At 28.2% G+C, this 22,594-nt stretch overlaps 5 protein-coding genes and 2 long non-coding RNA genes across 12 annotated transcripts in view; 3 read left to right on the forward strand and 4 right to left on the reverse strand.

The window, feature by feature from the left end:
* Positions 1-66: 66 nt before the first annotated feature.
* LOC122522462 (parafibromin-like) lies at positions 67-2,924 on the reverse strand. The gene is given in 5 exon segments (XM_043643625.1): positions 67-856; positions 939-1,080; positions 1,170-1,785; positions 1,788-2,439; positions 2,773-2,924. Coding segments are annotated over 5 exon segments (1,578 nt in total). The 5' UTR covers positions 2,904-2,924; the 3' UTR covers positions 67-819.
* Positions 2,925-2,967: 43 nt separating this feature from the next.
* Positions 2,968-5,039, forward strand: LOC122522494 (glucose-induced degradation protein 8 homolog). Of its 6 annotated transcripts, XM_043643672.1 has the most exons (5): positions 3,054-3,179; positions 3,494-3,647; positions 3,735-4,129; positions 4,213-4,410; positions 4,553-5,039. In XM_043643672.1, the coding sequence occupies exons 2-4, from the start codon at positions 3,506-3,508 to the stop codon at positions 4,387-4,389; spliced, it is 714 nt and encodes a 237-aa protein (XP_043499607.1). In that variant the 5' UTR covers positions 3,054-3,179; positions 3,494-3,505; the 3' UTR covers positions 4,390-4,410; positions 4,553-5,039. The 6 variants fall into 6 exon arrangements, with proteins under 6 accessions (XP_043499609.1, XP_043499612.1, XP_043499607.1 ...); XM_043643674.1 differs by lacking the exons at positions 3,054-3,179; positions 4,553-5,039 and adding an exon at positions 2,968-3,053; XM_043643677.1 differs by lacking the exons at positions 3,054-3,179; positions 4,553-5,039 and adding an exon at positions 3,036-3,053 and having other exon boundaries at positions 3,523-3,647.
* Positions 5,040-5,070: 31 nt separating this feature from the next.
* On the reverse strand, positions 5,071-6,486 carry LOC122522477 (nucleoporin Nup35). Its single transcript, XM_043643648.1, is given in 4 exon segments — positions 5,071-5,309; positions 5,312-6,041; positions 6,117-6,227; positions 6,402-6,486. Coding segments are annotated over 3 exon segments (972 nt in total). The 5' UTR covers positions 6,402-6,486; the 3' UTR covers positions 5,071-5,178.
* LOC122522535 lies at positions 5,926-6,451 on the forward strand. The gene is made up of 3 exons (XR_006305075.1): positions 5,926-6,036; positions 6,119-6,202; positions 6,294-6,451. It is a non-coding gene; the product is annotated as an uncharacterized LOC122522535 (long non-coding RNA).
* Positions 6,487-6,736: 250 nt separating the features above from the next.
* Positions 6,737-8,379, forward strand: LOC122522530. The gene is made up of 5 exons (XR_006305064.1): positions 6,737-7,088; positions 7,218-7,323; positions 7,442-7,633; positions 7,726-7,935; positions 8,019-8,379. It is a non-coding gene; the product is annotated as an uncharacterized LOC122522530 (long non-coding RNA).
* Positions 8,380-8,890: 511 nt separating this feature from the next.
* Positions 8,891-15,208, reverse strand: LOC122522463 (hydroxypyruvate reductase). Its single transcript, XM_043643626.1, has 7 exons — positions 15,060-15,208; positions 14,079-14,219; positions 10,944-11,095; positions 10,503-10,855; positions 10,198-10,416; positions 9,691-10,122; positions 8,891-9,602 (listed from the first exon to the last, which is right to left on the reverse strand). Exons 2-7 carry the CDS (start codon positions 14,211-14,213, stop codon positions 9,358-9,360), a joined length of 1,536 nt encoding a protein of 511 aa, XP_043499561.1. The 5' UTR covers positions 14,214-14,219; positions 15,060-15,208; the 3' UTR covers positions 8,891-9,357.
* Positions 15,209-17,598: 2,390 nt separating this feature from the next.
* Positions 17,599-22,594, reverse strand: part of LOC122522467 (trissin receptor) — a 107,495-nt gene continuing 102,499 nt past the window's right edge. The window contains 3 exon segments of the mRNA XM_043643636.1: positions 17,599-18,801; positions 18,804-19,021; positions 20,568-21,219. Coding sequence (XP_043499571.1) covers positions 18,602-18,801; positions 18,804-19,021; positions 20,568-21,219 — 1,070 coding nt within the window. The 3' untranslated portion in view covers positions 17,599-18,601.

The following is a 22,594-nucleotide window of genomic DNA, read 5'->3' on the forward strand; positions in this document are numbered from 1 at the left end:
TTTTTTACCAAGAATACAAATTAAATAGAGGAATTGATATTATAATTAAAATGAAAAAAATATATGTATGCTGTGTGTGTATCATTAGATTTAAAATACATTAAGGATGACATATACAAGATTGTATTAATTTGGCTCTTTAATAAATTTCTTCTTTCTTTCATCAATGTAACACCGTTGAATAAAACTTTCGATTTGTATATGTCATTGTTATACCAAATATTTTACATTAAATCATAGTACATAGTTTCTTTCTTTATATACGTATAGGCGTATATAACGTGCTTTACTTAAAATATATTACTTAACGATAGGCACATGCGTTTATATTAGTATCACGAGCCTATAATGATTCACCTTTGTATATCTGATGTGTATAAACTATACATATAGTTAATATTTTGTATTAATCTGCTAAATAATTGTTAAACGTGTGAAACAAAGGCAGTTACGAACAATCTCATCCATTAAGTGAATTATGTTCATTACGCTTATCAATGATGATACTCCTCCTTTTGGATATGTATAAAAATCGTATATCCATATAAGATAAGCGATTTTTTGTTGCTTCTTTTTAAAGCAATAATTAAATTTGCAGACTCGAATCCTAGTTTTCTGTTTCGATAAGATAATATATATGCTATACTATCTTGCAAATATATTTATATGTACAATGTTCTTTCATTTCCTTCTTTCTCTTTTTTTTTTAATAATGTATATACAAGTTTTGCTTTTATGAAAAGTACTCAAAATGCGAATTTTATTATAGCTGTTTTTATTGTTCGCGACAACTATGTTCCATTAATAATCTCCGTTGATTTAAAATCGTAAGTGAGGCTTATTTTTGATCATGTGTCTGTAGGAAGAAGAATTCATTAAAATTTTGTTTGTTGAATTAATATGATCGAATAAAAATATGAGAAAAAGATAATATTTACTTGTCCAAGTGTTCCCAAAAAATCATTAATGCTGCTCTATCCAAGTGCCTTTTTGTCCTACTTAATTCGATTACTGTAACAGCCCAACGTGCTACATTTGCATCCAATCTCATTTCATCGTACTTCAAATGAAATGCGCAAACTGTAAAAGAATGATTGATCTTTAGTATTTTCAAATAATTTAAATAAAATTTTTATTTTTTCAGATGAAATAATTAATGTCATACATACTTTTAGAAAAGATTTCAACCGGATTACCATCGAAGGGCCAACCTTTAAATTGCCATGCTGGTCCCATAACAAATACTGCTACAACTCTTTCCCAATCGGCGTGGGTTAATTTTTGTGTATTGTCAATGATGCGATACGGTACTGTCAAACCACCTTCCTTACGACGTTGTAAAAGAACCTCATTTTCTCGTTTACAACCTTGAGACTTTTTATCATCATGACTAACATATTTTAGATCTTGAAGAATATCTTTTGCATTATACATTGTAATCAAAGAAGTATTTGCACTAGGAATAATAATTATAGGAGTTCTGCTAGGTCTTTTATTTTGTGCTGCCTGTTGAGGTGTAAGCTTGGCAGCAGATGTCGGTAATAGTCCAGAAGTTGGAGTCGTTGATGGATTGGCTTGTGGTTTCCTTACTGCCGGATTAGTACCCTCTGTCACAGACTTAAGTGTCATTCCGTGATAAGTGCCCATGGTATCGATTTTAAATCCTTCAGTTTCTTCTTTTTGCCTGATGAATCTTTCCTGATCATAACGATTATAAACAGCCGGTTGAGGTAACGGTCTCATAGGAGTAGAACGTGGAGTAACCATTGGCGTAGGAATGGCAGGACCCTTTGTCTTCCCTCTTCTCGAGCTTTAATACTTTGAAGAATGGCAAATATATTCTTAGCAAATATTTTTCCACTACTCTGTAAAATTGTAGCTCGTGTTCGCCATTGTCTTTCCCTCGAAACTATATCCTTTGTATCGTCTACATCCATATCAAGAATAACACGTAAATCTGAGCCCATACCAATATCATCATTTTCTTTAATAGTAGTACGTTTTTTAGCTAATCGTTTAGCTTTAATAGCAGCAATTTTTTCAACTGACATAGCCTCTGAAAGAGACTTGATATTGTCGACTGTGACTGATGCTTCTTTAGGAGCATCAAGCCTTGCCGCAAGTTGTTCCTTAACTTTCTGTACATGTGTCTCTTCAAAACGAGGTTTCTTAGATGACCCGCTTTCAAGACTATCTTCTGCTGTACGTTTAACTTGAGTTGGAATTTCTAATGGAGCAGATTTGTCTATGGCGGCTGATGTGGCAGTTTCTCCGTTGAGATAGGCCAAAAGATCTTTTCTATCAGGACGACGTACGACAGGAACCTTCTCTGCAGCTGCTTGTCGCACGTATACAGGATGCGTAAGTTGTACATGTTTTAATAAAAATAGGAGGCACTCTAGAGTATAATATTCCTTTGCTGTTCCTTCTTTGCCGGATCTATAATATATATAAAAGATAACGAAATCTTTTTGCAAATATTAACTTAATATAAAATACAATTATAATGCAATTTAAATTACATAGTTCATAATAAAATATTGGATTATTCTTCGAAGTAATATTATATACAAGTAGGCTAATTGCATTACAAGCATATCACGTGTAAAAAAGAGATTTTATCAAGATGCATTTTATATATATATATATATATATATATATTATTTATTTCTATATAGCATTACAATATTCAATCCCGTTAATAGTGATAATCAGAGACAGACTGTACCGAATAAAAATATTGTCTTCGATGATTTTAAAAGAAAAACTTACCCATATGTTAAATAGTTGGTTTTAACGTTCTTTGGCCAAGAAAATTCGCCAAAAATAATTTGATTTTCACGTTCAATAATTTCTTTTTTGTTAACATTATATTGACGCAACAAACTCAGTGGATCCGCCATGATTCCAAACTGAATTCAAAGAGACATCTGGTGATAGTTCAAAGAAATAATAAAACAAGGGTAAGTTCACATGTAATGCAAATAATTGTTTTCTTATACTTAGTTATATATTGAATACAATGCCTAATGTTTTCAACTTTATGTTGACAGGTAATCCATTTATATAAACGTACACAGTTAAAAAACGCATTAAAAAAAAGATTGTTACAAAGTGGAATAAAGCTTTTGGTCGTTTTCATTCCCAGAGTGATCAAATTATAATCAATAATTGTAAAAGTAGGTTGTTATTAAAGTACAATATATAATCTTGAAATAAATATGAGAATACACAAAGTGTAAATTAAAATAGTTTGTTTTTTTGGTTCTTCCCTTTGTATATTTGTCGATCATTTACGCGTAGAATTAAATAGAAAGAGTGTGTTCTTGAATGATTCTAAATTATTAACGGTATATACATACATATACATATATATAATTGTAGGAATACAATAATCATATTTCTAAAACATTGTATTTCAATCATACATATGTACGTGAGTAGATAGTTAACAATTAGGAAGGCTAACATTCTGTTTATTAATCTTCACTAGTTTATTCTCTAAATGAATATTCTTCGAAGGACAATGAGTTTTCCGGAAAAACAGGATGGCATAACTAAAGATGAGTGGGTCGCTAAACTCGAAGAAGGATCCTACACGCAGAGAGTATCTATGAATAATTTGATTATGAATTATCTTGTAACCGGTACTTCCTTTCTTTAATATTCAAAGATTTATTTATCTATTAATTTACTATTCTATTTATGTTTAATAATTGTTGTATATTTTTTAGAGGGATTTAAAGAAGCGGCTGAAAAATTTCAACAAGAATCCGGAGTTGGTCCAACAATAGAATTAAGTTCATTGGATGATAGAATTCGTATCAGAGATGCAATACAAAATGGTCGTATTCAAGAAGCTACAGATTTGGTCAATCAATTACATCCTGAATTACTCGACAATGATAGATATCTTTATTTTCACCTACAACAATTACATCTCATTGAATTAATTCGTACTGGCAGAATCGAAGAGGCATTACAATTTGCTCAAGATCAGCTCAGTGAAGCTGGAGAATCGGATGATAATATTTTGTGTGAACTGGAACGTACTTTAGCCTTGTTGGCTTTCGACGAACCACATAAAAGTCCTTTTAGTGATCTTCTTCATCCCACGCATCGACAAAAGGTAATAACATAGATGTTTTTCTCGTTTTGCTATGATAATCTCTTATTATTCTTAATAAATATTTATAATTACTTTACTTACAGATCGCCAGTGAATTAAACGCTGCTATATTGAAAATGGAACACAGGGAATCAACCAGTCCTAGATTAAATAATTTGTTAAAAATGATCCTCTGGGCACAGGATGAATTGGATAAGAAAAAAGTTAAATATCCTAAAATGACCGACTTAGGTAGTGCGACTATTGACAGTCCAAAATAATACTAATTAATTCAAAACTAGGTACTTCGATAAAATATTTTATTTATTAGTGTCTATAGTGGACGAATATCTTTATATATTAATATTGTTATTACATAAATATTAAATCCTATTATTATAAAATTTTTGTTTCAATTATTAAAAATAATTTTGTCTGTTTTAGATAAAAAATAATAAAGTAAAGTAAAAAATATCGCGTCATACTCTATGATAGAATGAAAATCATGTAACATGTTGTATGTAATAACAACTTGATATCTATTAATATATTTAGATTAAAACGTGTATATTACTTTCTTTGTATACATTAGAGTTACTTCATCATCTATCGTAAATCGTCATTTTTATTACAAATTCAATACAAGTCTAACAAATATACTAAAAAATATAAAATATATTTGAGTACAAAACAAGTGCAAAATTACCGTTTTCATAAATTATATCTTACAAATGAACAAACATTTCTATCATATGTGTGATTAAAGGTAATTTAAAATATATTATACCATGTTGTAGAATAAGATTAGATAGTACCATATCAAAACAGATTCATTTAGTAGTTAGAAATAATATTACTGATCATTCAACAATTACTCAATATCCATTTGAAAATTTTTAAAACGGTGCAATAAAGATACGAAAAAAATTAATATGTTATTATAGAAAACAAATTACGAAATATTATTTATCCCTAGCTAATTAAATATCTTCAGTAATGCGTTTATTTTTAATTCGAGAATTGTACAATTTTATTTAATATAAAAATTAGATTGCAATTAACTACTTAGATTACCATCCAAATACATACTCCATCGCTTTAGTAACTAATCCAGTAGATTTTTGTGGAATATTTTCTGCCAACGTTACTGATTGTGGACTTAAATGTTGACTGTAACCGGCTACAAGTGGTCTTGCATTTTAATTTTTATTGGCGTATGAGGTGTACTCTGTTCTCTACTCAAATCAATTTTATTAAATGTAGAAAATGATTTCATACTTCCATTTAACATAGAACGATTTTCTTTATCACAACTCAAAATAACAGCTTCATCTGTACATGGTATTACACCGATCATAATAGAGCCCGAAACTATATTACTATTACATGCTAATGCCCTTTGCGTTTCTTGTTCAGATGCGCATTTCAAATGTATCCAATTGCTTATAGGCAAAGGTGGTGAATGTTTATCTATTATACGAACTTTGCTAGAAATATGCGAAAGTACTGTATTTATCGCATTCGGTGGAAAACCAAAGACAGTAACCCATTGTAATAGTCCTTGCGATTCGTTATTGTTCAAACTCAATGGACTATCTGGGAATAACATATTGTTGGTCGAATTAATTAATTTTTTCGAATGATTTGAATAAAAACTTTGATTGGTTTGATTCAGTGCTGTTTTAGGAGTCGTTATAGCTGGTGAAGATTCTACAATATCGAACAATCCACGAGTTGGTGGACCACCAACATGATTTTCTGCACCTATTTGTGATGTATTAGGTGTAGTAGTATTTCCAAAAACAGCTTTCTGACGATTAATACGATAGTCTGGTGTGCCATATTGTGAAATTGGTGATATCATATTAATATTGGTTGCATTCAAATGCCTAAAACTATTATCTTGAGGGCTGGTTCCTCCAATTTTGGTAGGCTAAAAATTTTAGTTATATATTAGACTTGTTAAAAAAAATATATTTATAATTAAATACAAATAATTATTAATTACAGTATTTGTATCTCCTAAAAGAAAACTTGGAAGATACATGGTACTACCACCAGGACTACTTGGATTTGGTATTGCATTGCTAACAGGTGATCCCAAAGTCATAGGTTCCATCTATGTAATTATTTATTATTATTCAATTATCCTAAACTAATTCAAATTAAATTTCTATCTCAATAGCTCTCAGTATTCATTAGAACATGAAATTATAAACAATAATCAGTAGAGTTAAAGGTTATATATTTGAAAAAGAGTAATGTTATAAGAATCAACCCTTTTAATACTTACTGTAACAAGTTGTACAAATATTGAGCAATAAACTGTATATTTATCAAAAATTAATAACACTACAATTGAATACGATTGAATATCCGAGCGTTTTTTGAATATTTCAAATAAATCTCTAAGAAAGATTCCGTTTTAACGATGCGCATTAATTGTCACCATTTGCACGATTACTTGTTCCTGATTGGTTTAAATGATTCTAGTCAATCAGCAAGCAGGTACATGTTGTGCAACGCCTGATCATTGGTTGATCACCATTCAGAATGCATGTGAGAAAATAAAGATATTTTCTCTCTCATCTACAATTACTATAAGATCTATGATTTATTATTAGATAGAGATAATATTAAAAATAATTATATTTAAATGTATTATATACTATATTATAGAAAGTTAAAAATTTTCCAAATATTAAATGAGAAATGTTTAACAACAGTGAGATTAAAATCATTCAATTAAATTTATAATAGACTTTAATCTACAGTATAGAGAAGAGCTATGTAAAGTTGCATAACGTTTCATAGAGAAAGAGTTAAATGATGTTTACGTATAGTTCAACGTTTATTGTATTCGGATTATTTTTAATAATTTTTTCTGATACGACTTTGGCAAAATGTAATAACATCGAAACTTGTACTTGCATCGTTCCTGACAATGAAGCAAAAAATTAATTAACATTATATACAAAGGGTTCGTATAGTTGGCTATTCTAGCCTTACTTTTTTTTGATAATTGTATCGTACAAAAACTTTAAAGAGTTACTAATACTGAATATTTCAAAAAATTTTAAATTATTGTATTTTGGGTTTCTTTTTATAGAAAACCTGAAGAGAAACTGCCTCATACATTGTACATCGATTATTGTGAGAATATACCAGAAAAAATTAATGAAAATGAACTCCATTGCATTAAACAAAATGGATCGGTAATATAATTAGTAAAGAAAACAATGATATAATGCGACGCTTTATTTTATGCTTTAAGTCTTTACTTATCTGTATATTTTTAATATTTGTATTAATGCTAATCTTTTGTTTTCATAGTTCTGCTCCAATAATTTTCATACAACAAAACTTACCGAATTAGGTGTTGTGAGTCAAACTGATGCACAATTGGTATCAGGGTATAATAATATATCAATATACATAAATTATCCAAATTTTGTTTTACTAACAACGGTCAGTTGTTGCACAAAGTGTACCGCACAATTTATTTCCAATAATATTACCTATCATGTATGTATGATATATAAGTAATTAGTAATTTGTTTGTTGTATTTTAGTCTCTTAAATTTATATATAAAAAATGATATTAAATATTATTCTAGGTTCCACCAATAGGAACAATAAATCCGTGCAGGAAACAACTGCCTCCAGCTACCATTTCTATGGGATCTACTTTAGTAATTCTATTCTTCGTGTTCAGTGGATTATATTTTATTGGTGGGGCAATAGCATTAAGGATGCTAAGAGGTGCGACTGGTTGGGAAATGTTACCTAATCACGAGTTCTGGTGTGATCTTCCATCACTTATTAGAGTAAGTATTATATACCATTAAAAATTCTAAATAAATGATTATGCGATTAAATCCGATGAATAAACTTTATTATTTTCTTTTAGGATGGCATTACTTTCACGTTTAACTGCTGCAGAGCAGATAGTTATGAACGAATATAAATCTCTGATGCGATTTTATCTATATTATTTTTTTATACTATACCTAATGTGTACAAACTCGGCTCTAATTTATACATCTTTAAAATAATGTGTTTATAAATATCCAAGATGTTAGATCTTACTGTATATTTATAAATTACAACAATTTGTGTGCTATGATATTTGATAAGAACGAAGACGAAAGTTATTTAATATAGCATATACATTTGCTTTCTAATAATCCGGCGTATATTCGGAAACATTTTACTGTGAATATTCATTATTTTACATATTTTTTACAGTATATTATATACACAAGAATGTATATACATGTGTTTGTAATCACAAAAAACCACATAAGCAGATTTACGATAAGATAAATATATATGTATATTTATACATATACATATATATTTATTATTTTTTTGCCTACGGATATCATCTTGTACATATTATAAATGAAAAAATGTGATATTTGTTATGAATTTAAAATATAAATGCTAGTATATATATATTTAAATATATTATAAAATTAAGATGCAAAAATCCATTTTAAATAAGGTTTTCTTTTAAGCGAAAGACAATGTAAGAATAAAAAAATAACAGTAACAAGATATAGCAAAAATAAATTCTTTATTTCGCTTCATTTTTACGAAATGTATTGTGAAAATTTTATTATAATGAGCATAATTATTATTATAAAATTATACATTTAGACTTTCTTACGGGATTTGGTAAAAAAGGAATATTAATGAAAAGTATATAAATATATTTAAAAGTTTAAATGATAAAATTATGATCTCTTAGATTTTCCATTAATCGATAAATAATAATTATTTCACATGAGAAAATGAATTTGTTTAATAAGATCTTACAAAATTGGACTTTAAAGCGGTCCGCTCGATGGAGAAATATCAAGAAAAAAAGCGAAAATGAGCCATTTCGTTCATCACATTTTGTTTGTAACATATTCAAATATATATATTTATATATGTATATATGTATAATTATGTACAATTTTGAGCTCGTATGTCTCAATTTTTCATACGATAAACTATACAAGTTTTTTGTTTACCATTGATTCAAATAAACGGTTTTTGTTTTTTTTGTTTTTATAATTAATGTAATTTGCCATTATGTTATTCTCTTTTCAGATAAGCAATTTCTAAAATACTGAGATCACGAAGTCGTGACTGAGATGATCGAAGAAATGAAACTAACGATTCTATTGTTTTTTTGGGATAATCATTCAACAGGGGTCTAGAAGAGACTAATAGAGTTCTGAATAAATGCATAATGCATTTTAAAAACTTTCAATGCCATCAACAGGAATAGAGACTTCTTGATTAGTTTGTATGACTATCCAGTTGCCGTTGGCATTTAAACCGCTTATATTAATACCTTTTGATGAAAATACATTAACAATATCAGCCACATTTTGTACACTTTTAGCACGGTAGAGAGAGATATGATTCGTCAGTGCTATGTCATTTGGAAAGAGAGCATCATCGACGGAGACTAATAATGGTTGGTTATCACGAATCGTTCCTGTTTAATTAACATCACAATGTTCATAATTATAATGCTTATTATATATATGATGTTAATTTTGTAAAAAACAAAACAATAGATTTACCTTTAATTTGATGCGATCCAACAGTAACCAATACCGCTCTGTGATCATCTGGCAGATGACTATCTTTGAGATCAACACCAATATCTTCAGCCAAAATCGGTGCATTGATCAAATTCAAACCATTTTTCGTTTGACCTGTAAGTATACCAACTAATACTGACGTGTGAATAAATTTCTTGTTTTCCATATCCGGGCCAATAGTTTGACTATGCACAGGTGTATTTAATTTCCTTTGAACGAGCCTTGCTGCTAATTGGCCGAGCTTCTTTGACAATTCTATCCAAGGTGCATTATCTTCCATCATTGCTGCAGCTAAAAGAGGAGCATTGACGATACCACTTACGGAATATTCCGTAGTTTTCTCGGCTAATGCCAAAAATTGTTGAGCTATCTCAACAGCGACACGTTGCTGAGCTTCGGCAGTACTAGCTCCTGCAACGACACAGGTATGTTATTTAAATTCAAAACATAAATATGGATTTATTAAAATAAAGATCAATGACCAACCCAAATGTGGAGTAGCTATAACATTACGATGTTTAATAAGCTCGATAAGAGCTGGACTCTTAGGTGGTTCTTCCGTAAACACGTCCAAGGCTGCACCACCGCATTGACCACTTTTCAATGCATTTAAAAGTGCTTCTTCATCGACTATACCACCTCGAGCTACATTTATAATGTACACACCTTTTTTACATTTTCCCAATGTCGTAGCGTTTATCAGATCTATAATTCAATAGAATGCATTAGATATAAATATACTATTGCAAAAAAACATAATACAATTAAATTTTATATTTGGTTGAAATTACTTCTTGTTTTTGGGATTAACGGCGTGTGCACGGTAATGTAGTCGGCAACTTCCCATGCTTCATCCAATGTAATTTTTTTAAAACCAAGAGATTCGGCAACTTCCTTCTTCAGCAATGGATCAAAAGCAATGATGTTCATACCAAAAGATTTCATTCTCAATGCAACTTCTCGACCAATTCTACCCATACCCAAGACTGCTAATGTTTTACCATACAATTCAAAACCGGAATACAATTTTCTATCCCATTTTCCTTCTTTTATTGATTGGCCTGCTTGAACTATGTTACGTGGTAATGCACATATCATCGAACATGTTAACTCGCAAGCGCTTATACTGTTACCACCTGGCGTACTACAATTAAACAAATATAAAAATTGTTAACAATCAGGATGATAAAAGGAAATACAATTGCGTTAGAGATTACAAAAAATACGCATACTTTAATACGAGGATACCCTTGCGTGTTGCTGCTTCAAGATCAATGTTATCCACTCCAGTTCCAGCACGACCTATTACACGAAGATTTGAACTGGCCGATATTATATCAGCAGTGACCTTCGTTTCTGAACGTACAATTAGAGCATCGTGATTCTAAAAATGAAATTATTATTATTGCTACATTTAACGAGACATAAGATATGAACATTATCGTTGTTTTATTATCTTAATATTATAATTTATGTGTGTTTGTAAATATTTAGATTTAGTTAAATAAACACATAAAGATTAACAATTAGTTGTATTATATTTTGATTAATTCTCATCCTTTTTTTATCTTATATTTTATTATTTTGTATTATTTTTAATATTGAGAATGGTTCTACAAATTTGGTTCTACAAATGAATTAATTATTATTGCCACATTAAAGGAGATAGATATGTAAATGATTATTTTTATATTATCTTAGATTATATTTTGTTTATTGTGTAAATATTTATGTTATAAATTATAAATGCAATAGGTAAATATAAAAACTAAATGTAGTATATTTTATTTAATTCATCCTTTTTAAACTTTGATATTTTACTAGTTTGTCTATTTATGTAGAAAACAGGTTTGAAAACTATGTATAAATGAGATCACGATGTTTGTATTATGCATATTACCTAAGCGACTTCTACAAACGTTTCATTTACACGAGCTATGTTAGTTTTGCTTAAACAAACACAATAGGTATTAAACGCGTTGCTCAAAGAGTCGTATTTTAGTCCCGACTGTTGTACGTACCAAAAACGATTTTCTAATATTTTTATTTTCGAAAACTAAGCATTAAAAAGAAATACAAAAAATAAAAATAAAAGAATATTATATTTGGAATGAACCGGTTTATAATTATCGGATTTCTTTGAACTTCCTTCTTCAAAATAATATTACAAATTATTCCGATCATATTTAAACTAAAATGAATGAACCGATTACTTTATATCATTGAATTTCTTTAAAACTTTTAAAGACAAAAAAATATTACAAATAATTTCCATCATATTTCAGCTATAAATGAACTGATAGAATGAACTGATCTTTATCATCGAATTTTTTTCAAATTTTTTGAGGAAAAAACAAATGTAGCGAATCATTTTTATCATATTTTGCTTAGAAGTATAAAATCAAAAGATAGAGATTAAAGTTCGACAATTTGTATCGGTAAAAGGAAATAGAAAGAATTTTTCAATACTCTCTCTTTTTCACTGTCTTTTGATTTTCTTCATAAAGATCTATAGAGATCGGAAAGTTTCATATAAAGATAAAAGCAATTTCTGCGTCAATGCTTTAGTCTGTTGAAATATGAAGGTAGAAAAGAGGTAGGAAAGGTTATTCAGAGAAGGAGTGAATGCTGTGAGGAAAAAAAGAAAGAAAGAGGAGGAGAAGGAGGAGGAACGAAACAAACCAGTTGGCTATTCAAAGTGGAAAAGAGATAGAAGGAAGAATAAAGTGCGAAGAGAGGAGAGAGGAGAGAAACTTAGTGTGAGAGAGAGAAAGAGGGAGAGAGGGAGAGAGAAAGAGATAGAAACAGACAGACTCCAGGCTGTTCTGGTACAACGACCTCCTATGCAGTTAACTGGTATTCTGCCTCCTCGACAAAACTGGATAGAACTGGATTCGCAGACCGAATTGCAAGTGATAAAAGAAAAACGTATAAATAAGCTTACTTTCCGAGGATGCCGGAGAAACAAGGCCAGGATTAAGAGATGAAAAAAAAAGTGAAACTAAACTGTTATAAGAAATTGTGTATATGAGAAAAGGATGGCTAGGGGGTTGGGCTCACTAGGGGGATAAGTTGGAAGATAATTGGCTAGGACAAATTTGCATATTCTTGCGAGACACTTTTACGTACCTTATATTTTTTATAAACTTTTATTTATGAATAATAGATCGTTCATTCCTATTTTTTTTTCCTTTTTTTACTCTATATTTTTATTTGTAATTTTATAAAAGAATATAGTTAAGATAAAATTGAATATTTTTCTTATGCAAAAAATATCTCGTATGATGTCTTTTATTTGCACAATTGTATGCACATATGTACATGCTTTGTATGTTTGATAAAAGTTACTTTATGAGTAATATCGTATGGATAATCATTTGTAGTCTTTTATTTTCTATTAATTTTAGAATTTTATAAATATTACAGTTAGATGGAATGCAGTTTTTGGAAAAAATTACATACTTTCGTAAGAAATATTTCGTAAGATAATTCATTTTCCGTATATAAAATACATGGAATATTTGTTTGCACAATATTTTCTATGATTGACAAATGTTAAGTTAAAAATAACAAACGATTTCTATTCTTTTATATTATTTTATTTTCTTTTTCTATCTTGTCATCTTGGACTTATCAAAGTGAAATTGAAAGTATGCATTTTTCAAATAACATCATTTATTCTTGTTCAATAGGAAAAATATCTTTCTATTTTAAATTTCTCGAGTATTTTCAAATTTGATATATTAATAATAATAATAATAATATTAAATTATTTATATAGATAGGACGAATGTCGATGAAAACGTTGATTTGATTCGAACCGAGGAAGTCGAATGGAAATAGGCAATATTGACTCGAAAATCGATTATAAGTGTTATTTATTATATAATTCGTATTCTATCATAATCGATGAATATAAAGAATCGATTTGATATTATTTTTATTTTCTACATTTATTTTCAAATAGATAAAAAAAATAAATATCTTTTAGCTATGTAAAAAAGAAAAATTACGAACAAATTTTCCATATTTATCTTTTAGAAATGATTTAAAAAAGTTATTCATAACAAAAGATGCAATTCTGTATTGAACTTATAAATACAGATTATTTATAATATCAAAGCAAATATTTATAATGATGAAAAATCTGAATCGATACGTATCTTGATTGCAAAGCTAATAAATTGTCTAATTACCTTAATTATTATAAGTTTTCTACTTAATTTAACTGAAATGTTAAGGAAAATAATAATTAGTTGCTTTGTTAAAATTGTTTGTAAAGCATAGTTTAATGTACTGAATAATTATGATAGAACGATAGAATGAAAAGTTGTTGTTTTTTCAAATTAATGTTCATTGTTAATTACCTGTAGTTCCTTAATAAGCTCGTCTTTCGAAAGTTTGTATTTTGTAATTACAGGAATGCCATATTCCGAAAGAAGAGAGCTGCAGGACTCGTCCACCGGATCACTTATGAGAACGCTTCTCAATTTGATAGACATGATATCCTTGAACATAGTATAACCCTTGAAAGATGTTTACTTCGAAATGGTAATAAGATACGAAGGTCATAATATTCTACACCAATTTATATCTACGATTTTATAATTTTATTCGTTAATGTTAAAATTATTTTTCAAATAATAATAATAATTAAGATAGATAAAGATTAATAAATAAATAAGTTATATTTGTTGGAAACAATTGTAATGAATTAAACAAGATTTGTTCAATTTGTACAAATCCTTTCAAATTTATTAACATTTTATATTATTCATTTTAGCAAATGTATTTATAATATATAAATAAATAATAAATAAATAAGTTATATATACTTGTTCATAGAAAAAATTAGTAAAGAATTAAAAAAGATTTGCTTAATGTTATATAACAAATTATTTCAAATTTATTAACATATTATATTTTAATTTAGAAAAGATATTAATTAATATTAATTAAACAAGTGTTAATGAATATGAACAGAAATATAATACACAAGTATACATAAAATAACACGATCGTGCTTCGATTAACTCAGTCACCTTGAATGTAATATCTACATCCATTTTACGCAATAATACACGCTACCCATTATTCATAATTATATGGATAGGAATATCAATTTTTCTACATTTTTTTTTAATTTCTATTACAACGATATATTTAGAAAATATACATTATTGAAGTTATTTTTACAAGTGTCTAATATAAAAATAATGAAGAAAAAAGAAAAAAATAATATAAAATTAGCATACATCGGTTGAAGTGAAAAATCTTACAATTGAGTAATAATTTCAAACGAAAATTTTAATCATTAAAATTCTAATTAAAAATATCGTTAAACGTACCTCGTTTAGTGAACAAAGTTTAATTGAAGATTTTCTTTTGATATAGAAATGATTTTCTCACTATATTTCGTAGTTATAATTATATAGTAAGAATATCTTTGGTGTTCCTTCTTCGATGCTGGTTTGAAACCTAACTGCTTTCTTCTACAGTCAATTATCTTCTTATAGCCTAACTCCCACTCCAACGATAAGGAATCGGGCTTCCCTCGCTCCTGTTTCTTACATTAGTTGTTTGCTTCTTCGTTAGAGGTTTACAACAACTTATATTTTAATTGTATTTGGTGAAATGTTAGTGTAAATTCATACTAATATAAGTAGGAAATTGGTGGAACAAAATGTCTATTAATATCTACATTTATCTTATTATTGTGTCAAAAATAAAATATAAAGGAAAGTCCCCATTTCGAATCCAAAATGATATACTTATCAAATAAAAAAATAATAGATGTATATTTAAATTATTTTTGTCGTTTTAAATATTTCTTCTTTTTTCCAATTAATTGAAATATGAGAATCTTAATTAATTAATATATTATATTACAAATATTACAAGGAGCAGTGTGTTCTCTAAAATGGCGCCTCTTTTCTACTTATACGTATTTTATATATATATATTTTTTTTATATTAATCATTTAATTTTGAATGTAAATATAAATCATCTTTGATTGAAGCGCAAAATAATTCATTAATAAATTATTTTTATCTTTCAAATGTTCAAATAACAACATTATTATATTCATATGAATTAAATTGTGTCTACTCGTACGAAAAAAATAAATAAAAAGTAATTTAATAATTATTAAAAAAATGCAAAAAAGAAGAAGAGGAGGAAGAAAATAATATGTACAAATTTCTGCATTTGTTCTTTCATAAACAAAATTGTAGAACATATTTTCTATTTATCAGAGGGTCACAAGATGTCGAGTGATGCAATCGTTGCTGGGGGTCCGAGTGAAGAATAATAACTGTTACGATAATTATTGATATACGTATCATGAGTACTTTTGATTTTGTTTTCTTTCTCGAGAATTCCTTATCTCTCTTCTCTCTCTTTTTGTTTTTATATTTTTAAAATCTTAGAAATCCAGAAAATTTTCGATCCAGTTAAAAGCATGTTAACCAATGAGATAAAAATATTGTTTCACATTTTGCCAAAAAATATTTGATTTCGTAATAATGATACGACGAGAATATTATCGTATAACGTTTCTGTTTTTTTATTGTGTTTAGGAACCATTATTGTTATTAGCATACGTATTTAAGTAGAATATATATGTGGCTTTATAGAAGCCATTTCATTTGCTTATAAATAGATTGCTATTATTTTTGTTTCTATTTATCAGATCTAATTTACAATTTTATGTTATTCGAAAATGTAAATGAGAGTGTATTTTAGATTTTAAATAATAAACAAAAATTGCAATGTTGCTACTATTTGCTACTATCTGATATTAAAATAAACATTTTTTATGTTAGAATTTTGTAAAGAAATTTAAAACAAAAATTGGAATATTTTTTTAAATTTTCTATTAGCATTTAAATTTTATTTTTATATTTAATGAATATACGATGAATTTGTACGTACATCTATTCATGTAAATTGTTTTAACAAACAAATTGAGAAAGCCTGATTTTTTAAAGTTAATCTAAGATAGTGGTGGCATAATAAAATAGTTAAATTTACAAAATGAGTTGTTCACTGTTTCAAGATAGAGAAGACTATTACTTCCTTAGCGGTTCAGTGATTTCATTTTAAAAAATAAGCAAACGATACGTACGTCACGATATTGATTTGTTAATAAGAATTCTTCGACTCGGATACCCCCAGCAGAATGAACGTAGAAAATTATCTTATCCATGTATGGAAAATAACTTGCTTTATTGCATTGAATTTTATTTGTTTCTCTCTTCCTTAAAATTCATTTTTCGGATTACGATAACATAGATTTAAATGGACTTTCATTTCTATGACTTATTACGTTCGTTTTCTTTTACCATACATTTTAATATTTGTAATTAATTATGTTTCTTAATTTCTAGTAATTTATTTTTTAATAAGTAAGTATATAAGTATCATTTGAATGAATGCAATAAAAATTGATACGTCCGGCATTGATAAATCGGTTCAACTGAAAATCTTCTTTACTTTAATACCAGTTTTAACTGGTTAGAAGCTTGTGAACTCGAGACCTCATAGGAATAGATAACACTTGACAAGATAGAGGGAGATAGAAAGAGAGTGAACAAGAAATATAATACTTTCGATAACACTCACATGATCCGAGTGAGTAGGAGAAATGATTTCGTTTCGAACGGTAAGAGGAATGAGAATATATTATTACATATGTGCCACTTACATGTTGTACAACTGGTATGTCTCATAGTTATTTTTTTTTCACTTCTATTTATGCACTTTATACTTCGATCTTTCCCCATGAGAGGAAGCCCGCCTGAAGTATCATTTTGTTTGATGGGATTATATGATCAATTTTTATCTCACTCATTCTCTTTCTCTCTCTCTCTCTCACAATCTTCTTTTCGATAAATATTATTTTATTACTATATGTAGAATAATATATTTGATAGATATTTTTAATATAATAAAAGCTTAAATTTCTGCTCCTAATTCTTGCTTATTCGAAAGGTGCTGTTCTTTTAATTAAAAGTATTTTCTTCTTTACTTTATATATTTAATGGACATTTTAATCTAATAAAATTTCAAATTCCTATTTCTAATTTGGACTTATTTGAAAGGAGCTATTTCTTTAAATGAAATTTCTTTTCCTGATTTGGATTTATTTGAAAAGAGTTGTATTATTTTTTCAATGAAAGTATTATTTTTGTTTATTATACATATTTAATAGATATTTTAAATGTAATGAAAGTTTAAAAGCCTATTCCTAATTCGGACTTATCGTAAAGTAGTCGTGACGGTAGATGGTATATGTGCAGTTGACACGTAAATCGTATGAATTACATATAAATTCTATGCAAATATTCGTGCAAATGTTCTAGCACGTAGAAAATTTATTTCTGTCGGTAGGTAGGAAGATATTCTCTTTAAGATAGGATGTTGACAAGCACCTAAAGGAATTCCAGATCGCTTCTTGATCTGGATTTAAATAAGAAAGTTTAACGATTCGTTGAACAATAAATGATAGCTTTACGTGATCGTAAGAGTTTCATTGCATTATTTTTATCACATACCGATGACGTTATCTTCTCTTTCTAAGGTTAACTTCCGATTACACAAATTCAGATACTTGATAGCACACGATTTATAAATCAATCTGATCTTATTTAGTGTTATCACTAAAGTACCCATTTTTTTCTGTAACAGAAATTCATTTTTTTCTTTCATGAGATGTATGTTATACGAATCGATAGATCTTTTTGTTTAGATCATTTTCAAAGGTTTCTGTTTACTTTTTCTTTTTTGTTAAAAATCGATAAATATCTCTCACGTTATTAAATTCAAATTAGATTTAATTAAGCTTAATTAGATAAATTTAATTAATATTCGTGTTTGAAATGAATGCCACTAGGTACTCTTTTCGTAGGTATTCCTTCTCGGTATAGTATGTGTTGTACAAGGACTCTCTTGTACCGAACTCAGTTGTACAAGTAAACTATGCGGAATGAGATTCCCGCTTGTCCCATTTTCTTGTCTTGTTGTTTCGCCACTGGCACAACCAGTTAAAGCCAATCCACCTGCTGCACGATCTCCTTTACCTTTGCAACAAGGAATTCTCTCATTCCTTGACGGAAGTTACGCGATAGGAAGGCATAGAGAAATGGATTCAAACAGCAATTTGTATAAGATATCAAGAAAGTCGATACGGTCAGGAGAGTTGTAAAATTTGAAGTTCGGTCGTAATTTGGACCCCAGTGTAGCCAAATTATGCGAACTTGTTGCGGTAAATTGCAAAGTGCGAAAAGTACTACTACAGCAATCAGCATCCTGTTAAATATACATAAGATTTTCAAATTAGTTTTCAATTTATAATTAAATACAAATATAACTATGACAATATCACAATAATATGTAGATACACATATTGGATATGATCAGAACTAAAGGTAGATATATTTTATTTATGCAACACATGAATATAGTTTCATATTGTATTGTAGTTTCACGTTCACATGCATATTATATTGGATGGCTTGGAAAATTTGTGTTGATTTAAGAATAGAGTTGTAATTCGTACGAATAGAGAGTAATTTCGTTTTTTTTTATTCCGAGATCTCGTTAGTCGCGTTAAGAAAAAAAACCAAGGAAGTTTATATCGTAAAAAGTAAAAAACAATTCTAAAATCAACCTTACTTTCTTGGCTGTTAACTGAAACTACTCTACTACTACTGGTTTATATAAAGTTTATGTTAAATCTATTTATATCTATATATTTATTATTTTTTAAAATGCACATTTTATGTACATTTATGTAAATACAAATTATTAATTAAAATATTATATTTATTTTATTTGTATATCGAATATTTACTTATTTATAAATCGATACGAACTTTCGAAGTAACCTAATATTTTCTATATGACGTATAAATACATTTGTAATATTTATCTACGTGTCTAAAGTATGTGAATATATTTTTGCATGTATTAGTATATATTTTGATACACATATATTTATTTGTATATCCATAAAAATGAAAATTTTTATTTAATATTACTTCTAAATAAATCTCTGATTGTGAGTTTGGAAGAAAGACCATGTGTTTTCTTCCAAGCCACGTAGATTTCTAACGAAATGAAATTCGAAAATAAATCATCGTTTAGAGGGGAAAATAATAGCGTGGTAAATTGCGTTATCGATGCTCTATTCGTTCAGATAAATGGAGGTTACTCGATCACATTGATTGACGATTTGCCTTCGATTTAATCATTTTGAAGAAATGAACTTTATATGAGTTGGAGAAACGTCAAATATTAAAAAAATTTTGTTTGACAAAGCGAAGAAGAAGAAGGAAAAGAAGAAGATAGAGAAAAGAAAGAAAATAAAGGAAAAGACGAAGAAGAAGAAGAAGGACATAGAAAAGAAAGAAGATAAAGGAAAAGACAACGAAGAAGAAGACAGAGAAAAAGAAAGAAAATAAGATAGATAAATAAAATAAAAAGAGAAAGGAAATGTGGAAGGTTAGTTATATATGAGCTTGATACATACCCACAAGTAAGTACATATGTGAATGGGCTGAACATTTCTAGGTAAAGAATAAAACTTTTAAATAATTTTACAAATCTATTACTTTTTTTTTCGAAAACTTGTATCTAAAAATAATTTAATCCCGTTTAAACTGTGTGACAAATGACAAACTTAAAAATCCTTTAATAACAAGAAAGAACAATTTTCAAAATAAGTTTAAAATTGATTGAGACAATCAATAGCGAATTTTGGTGCCTAATGTTGTATTGTATATACGTGTATATAAGAATAAATAAAGTATGTGTATTTCAAGGAAGAAAATGTTTCAAAGTATAAGAAGAATACCTTATGACACCACGTCTTGTTCTAAGAACGTTCCTGCAGGAAGTATGGATATGCTGAACTCTACCGTTCCTAGTTTTTGCTACTAGGCCAGGTCCACCGAGAGCAACACCGCTTCTCCATAGACGTACAGCAATTTTAGTGTAGAGATAGGACATCAATGCGAGTGGTAGAAGATAAAGGAAGATAAAGTTAACTGCATCGATGACGTGTTTTTTGTATTTTTTCATATTAGGTCCACAGATGATATCAACATCACCGTCGCTCAATTCGTTGCTTATTGTTTCGAAATAAATAAATCTCGGTGATGCATAAAATGCTGCTATTATCCAAATGATACCAATGACTGCCCTTAAACGACTTCTCGTTAACATCGATTTACATTTCATTGGGTGTACCGTTGCCAAATATCTCTCGATGCATACAACCATCAGTATCAGAATACTTGCCGTATATGAAAGTGCATGAACGAACATATAAACTTTGCAAAGAAAGTTACCTAATCGCCAACTATTCATCAAATAATTTATCAGAGTTTGGTAGACGCAAAATATACCGACGCAAAAGTCTGCCACTGCTAAATTTGCCAAGAAGAAATTCGTGATGCTGCGTAAGCGACGGGAAAACGTTACCACGAGAATTACCATTAGGTTACCTGAAACAGATAGTTACTCTTAGTAAGTTGAATTGGACAGACCATCTTATTATTATATATAAATTATGAATATTTATGGTCTAAACAGCTTTATCTTCATTTCTTTGTTTTTTTTTATATACCTTTCGTAATCATATTTTTCTTATCCGGTATACATTACGTTTATATTTTTTTTTCTTGGTCATTCAAATCATCGTAAACGTTACGTATATGTAATTTTTATTAGAGATTAAAATATTATTAAGATTTGTATAGTAAAATAAAATAAAAATAAAAATAAAACGTGTCAATTCCATGGGATTATGCTTTCAATTTAAAAAATTAGGATTTGGCACAATGTTTGTTCTCTTATTTAATCTCGATAAATCAAATATTGGAATTGTCTTAATATATTAGTTCTCACGTTCGAGGTTTACAATTATTCAGAGAAATTCGAGCATACCGATGAGTTTAAGATCCATGTATCTAAATGTATTTGCGATTTGTCGTTCTTTCACCAATACTAATTCCTACTATAATTCTATTACAGTAACACTGTAGATATTAACTAATTAATTTAAATTTATCGTATTAAATTTAAAATAATTTTATGATGATAAACAATTATTTATTCTTTACAGTCAAAATAATACTTTAAAATGAAAATAGGAATTTTTATTTAAAAAAAAAACATTTTAAAGGGAAAAAATAATTTTACATTTTCGTTCAAAAGATATTTTACGTCTTCTGGCTCAGACACAGGTGAAATTATATGAGTATCATTTTTCAAGATCTCTGCCCCTTAGATCTAATACCTCGTAATAATGATTAATCGTTTTGCTTGTGCAGCTTACACTCTTCAAGGGAAATATTCTTTCTAAGTATCTTGTTGAATATGGAAATCGTGCAAAAATTTAAAAAAATATTATTTCACGCACATGCATGCATACAATAATTGTGTCGGATAATTATAATAGTAGCTTAAGTAAAAAAAATTATACAAATTTATTTTATAATATGAAATAAATTATAAAATTCATTTTTCAAATGTTTTTTCACTTAGTCCATTGTCATAATTACTGGTTCAATTACGTTATTATAATAAATTCTAAAACAACGTTGTCATAAACATTAATTTAGTATTAATATATGAAATAATAAAAATATCCATAACCCATGTCGTAGAGAAACACACACAAAATAGTTTATTATTATTAAATCAATAATATTTTATGTATAAAATGTTATTTCCGAGAGAGAGAGAAAGAAAGAGAGAGAGAGAGAGAGAGAAAGAAAGAGAGAGAGAGAGAGAAAGAAAGAGAGAGAGAGAAAGAAAGAGAGAGAGAGAGAGAAAGAGAGAGAGAGAGAGAGAGAGATCGTGTTATTAAAAAAGAAA

The sequence above is a fragment of the Polistes fuscatus genome, unplaced genomic scaffold (assembly GCF_010416935.1).
Source record: "Polistes fuscatus isolate 324 unplaced genomic scaffold, CU_Pfus_HIC Scaffold5, whole genome shotgun sequence".
Taxonomy (NCBI): Eukaryota; Metazoa; Arthropoda; class Insecta; order Hymenoptera; family Vespidae; genus Polistes; species Polistes fuscatus.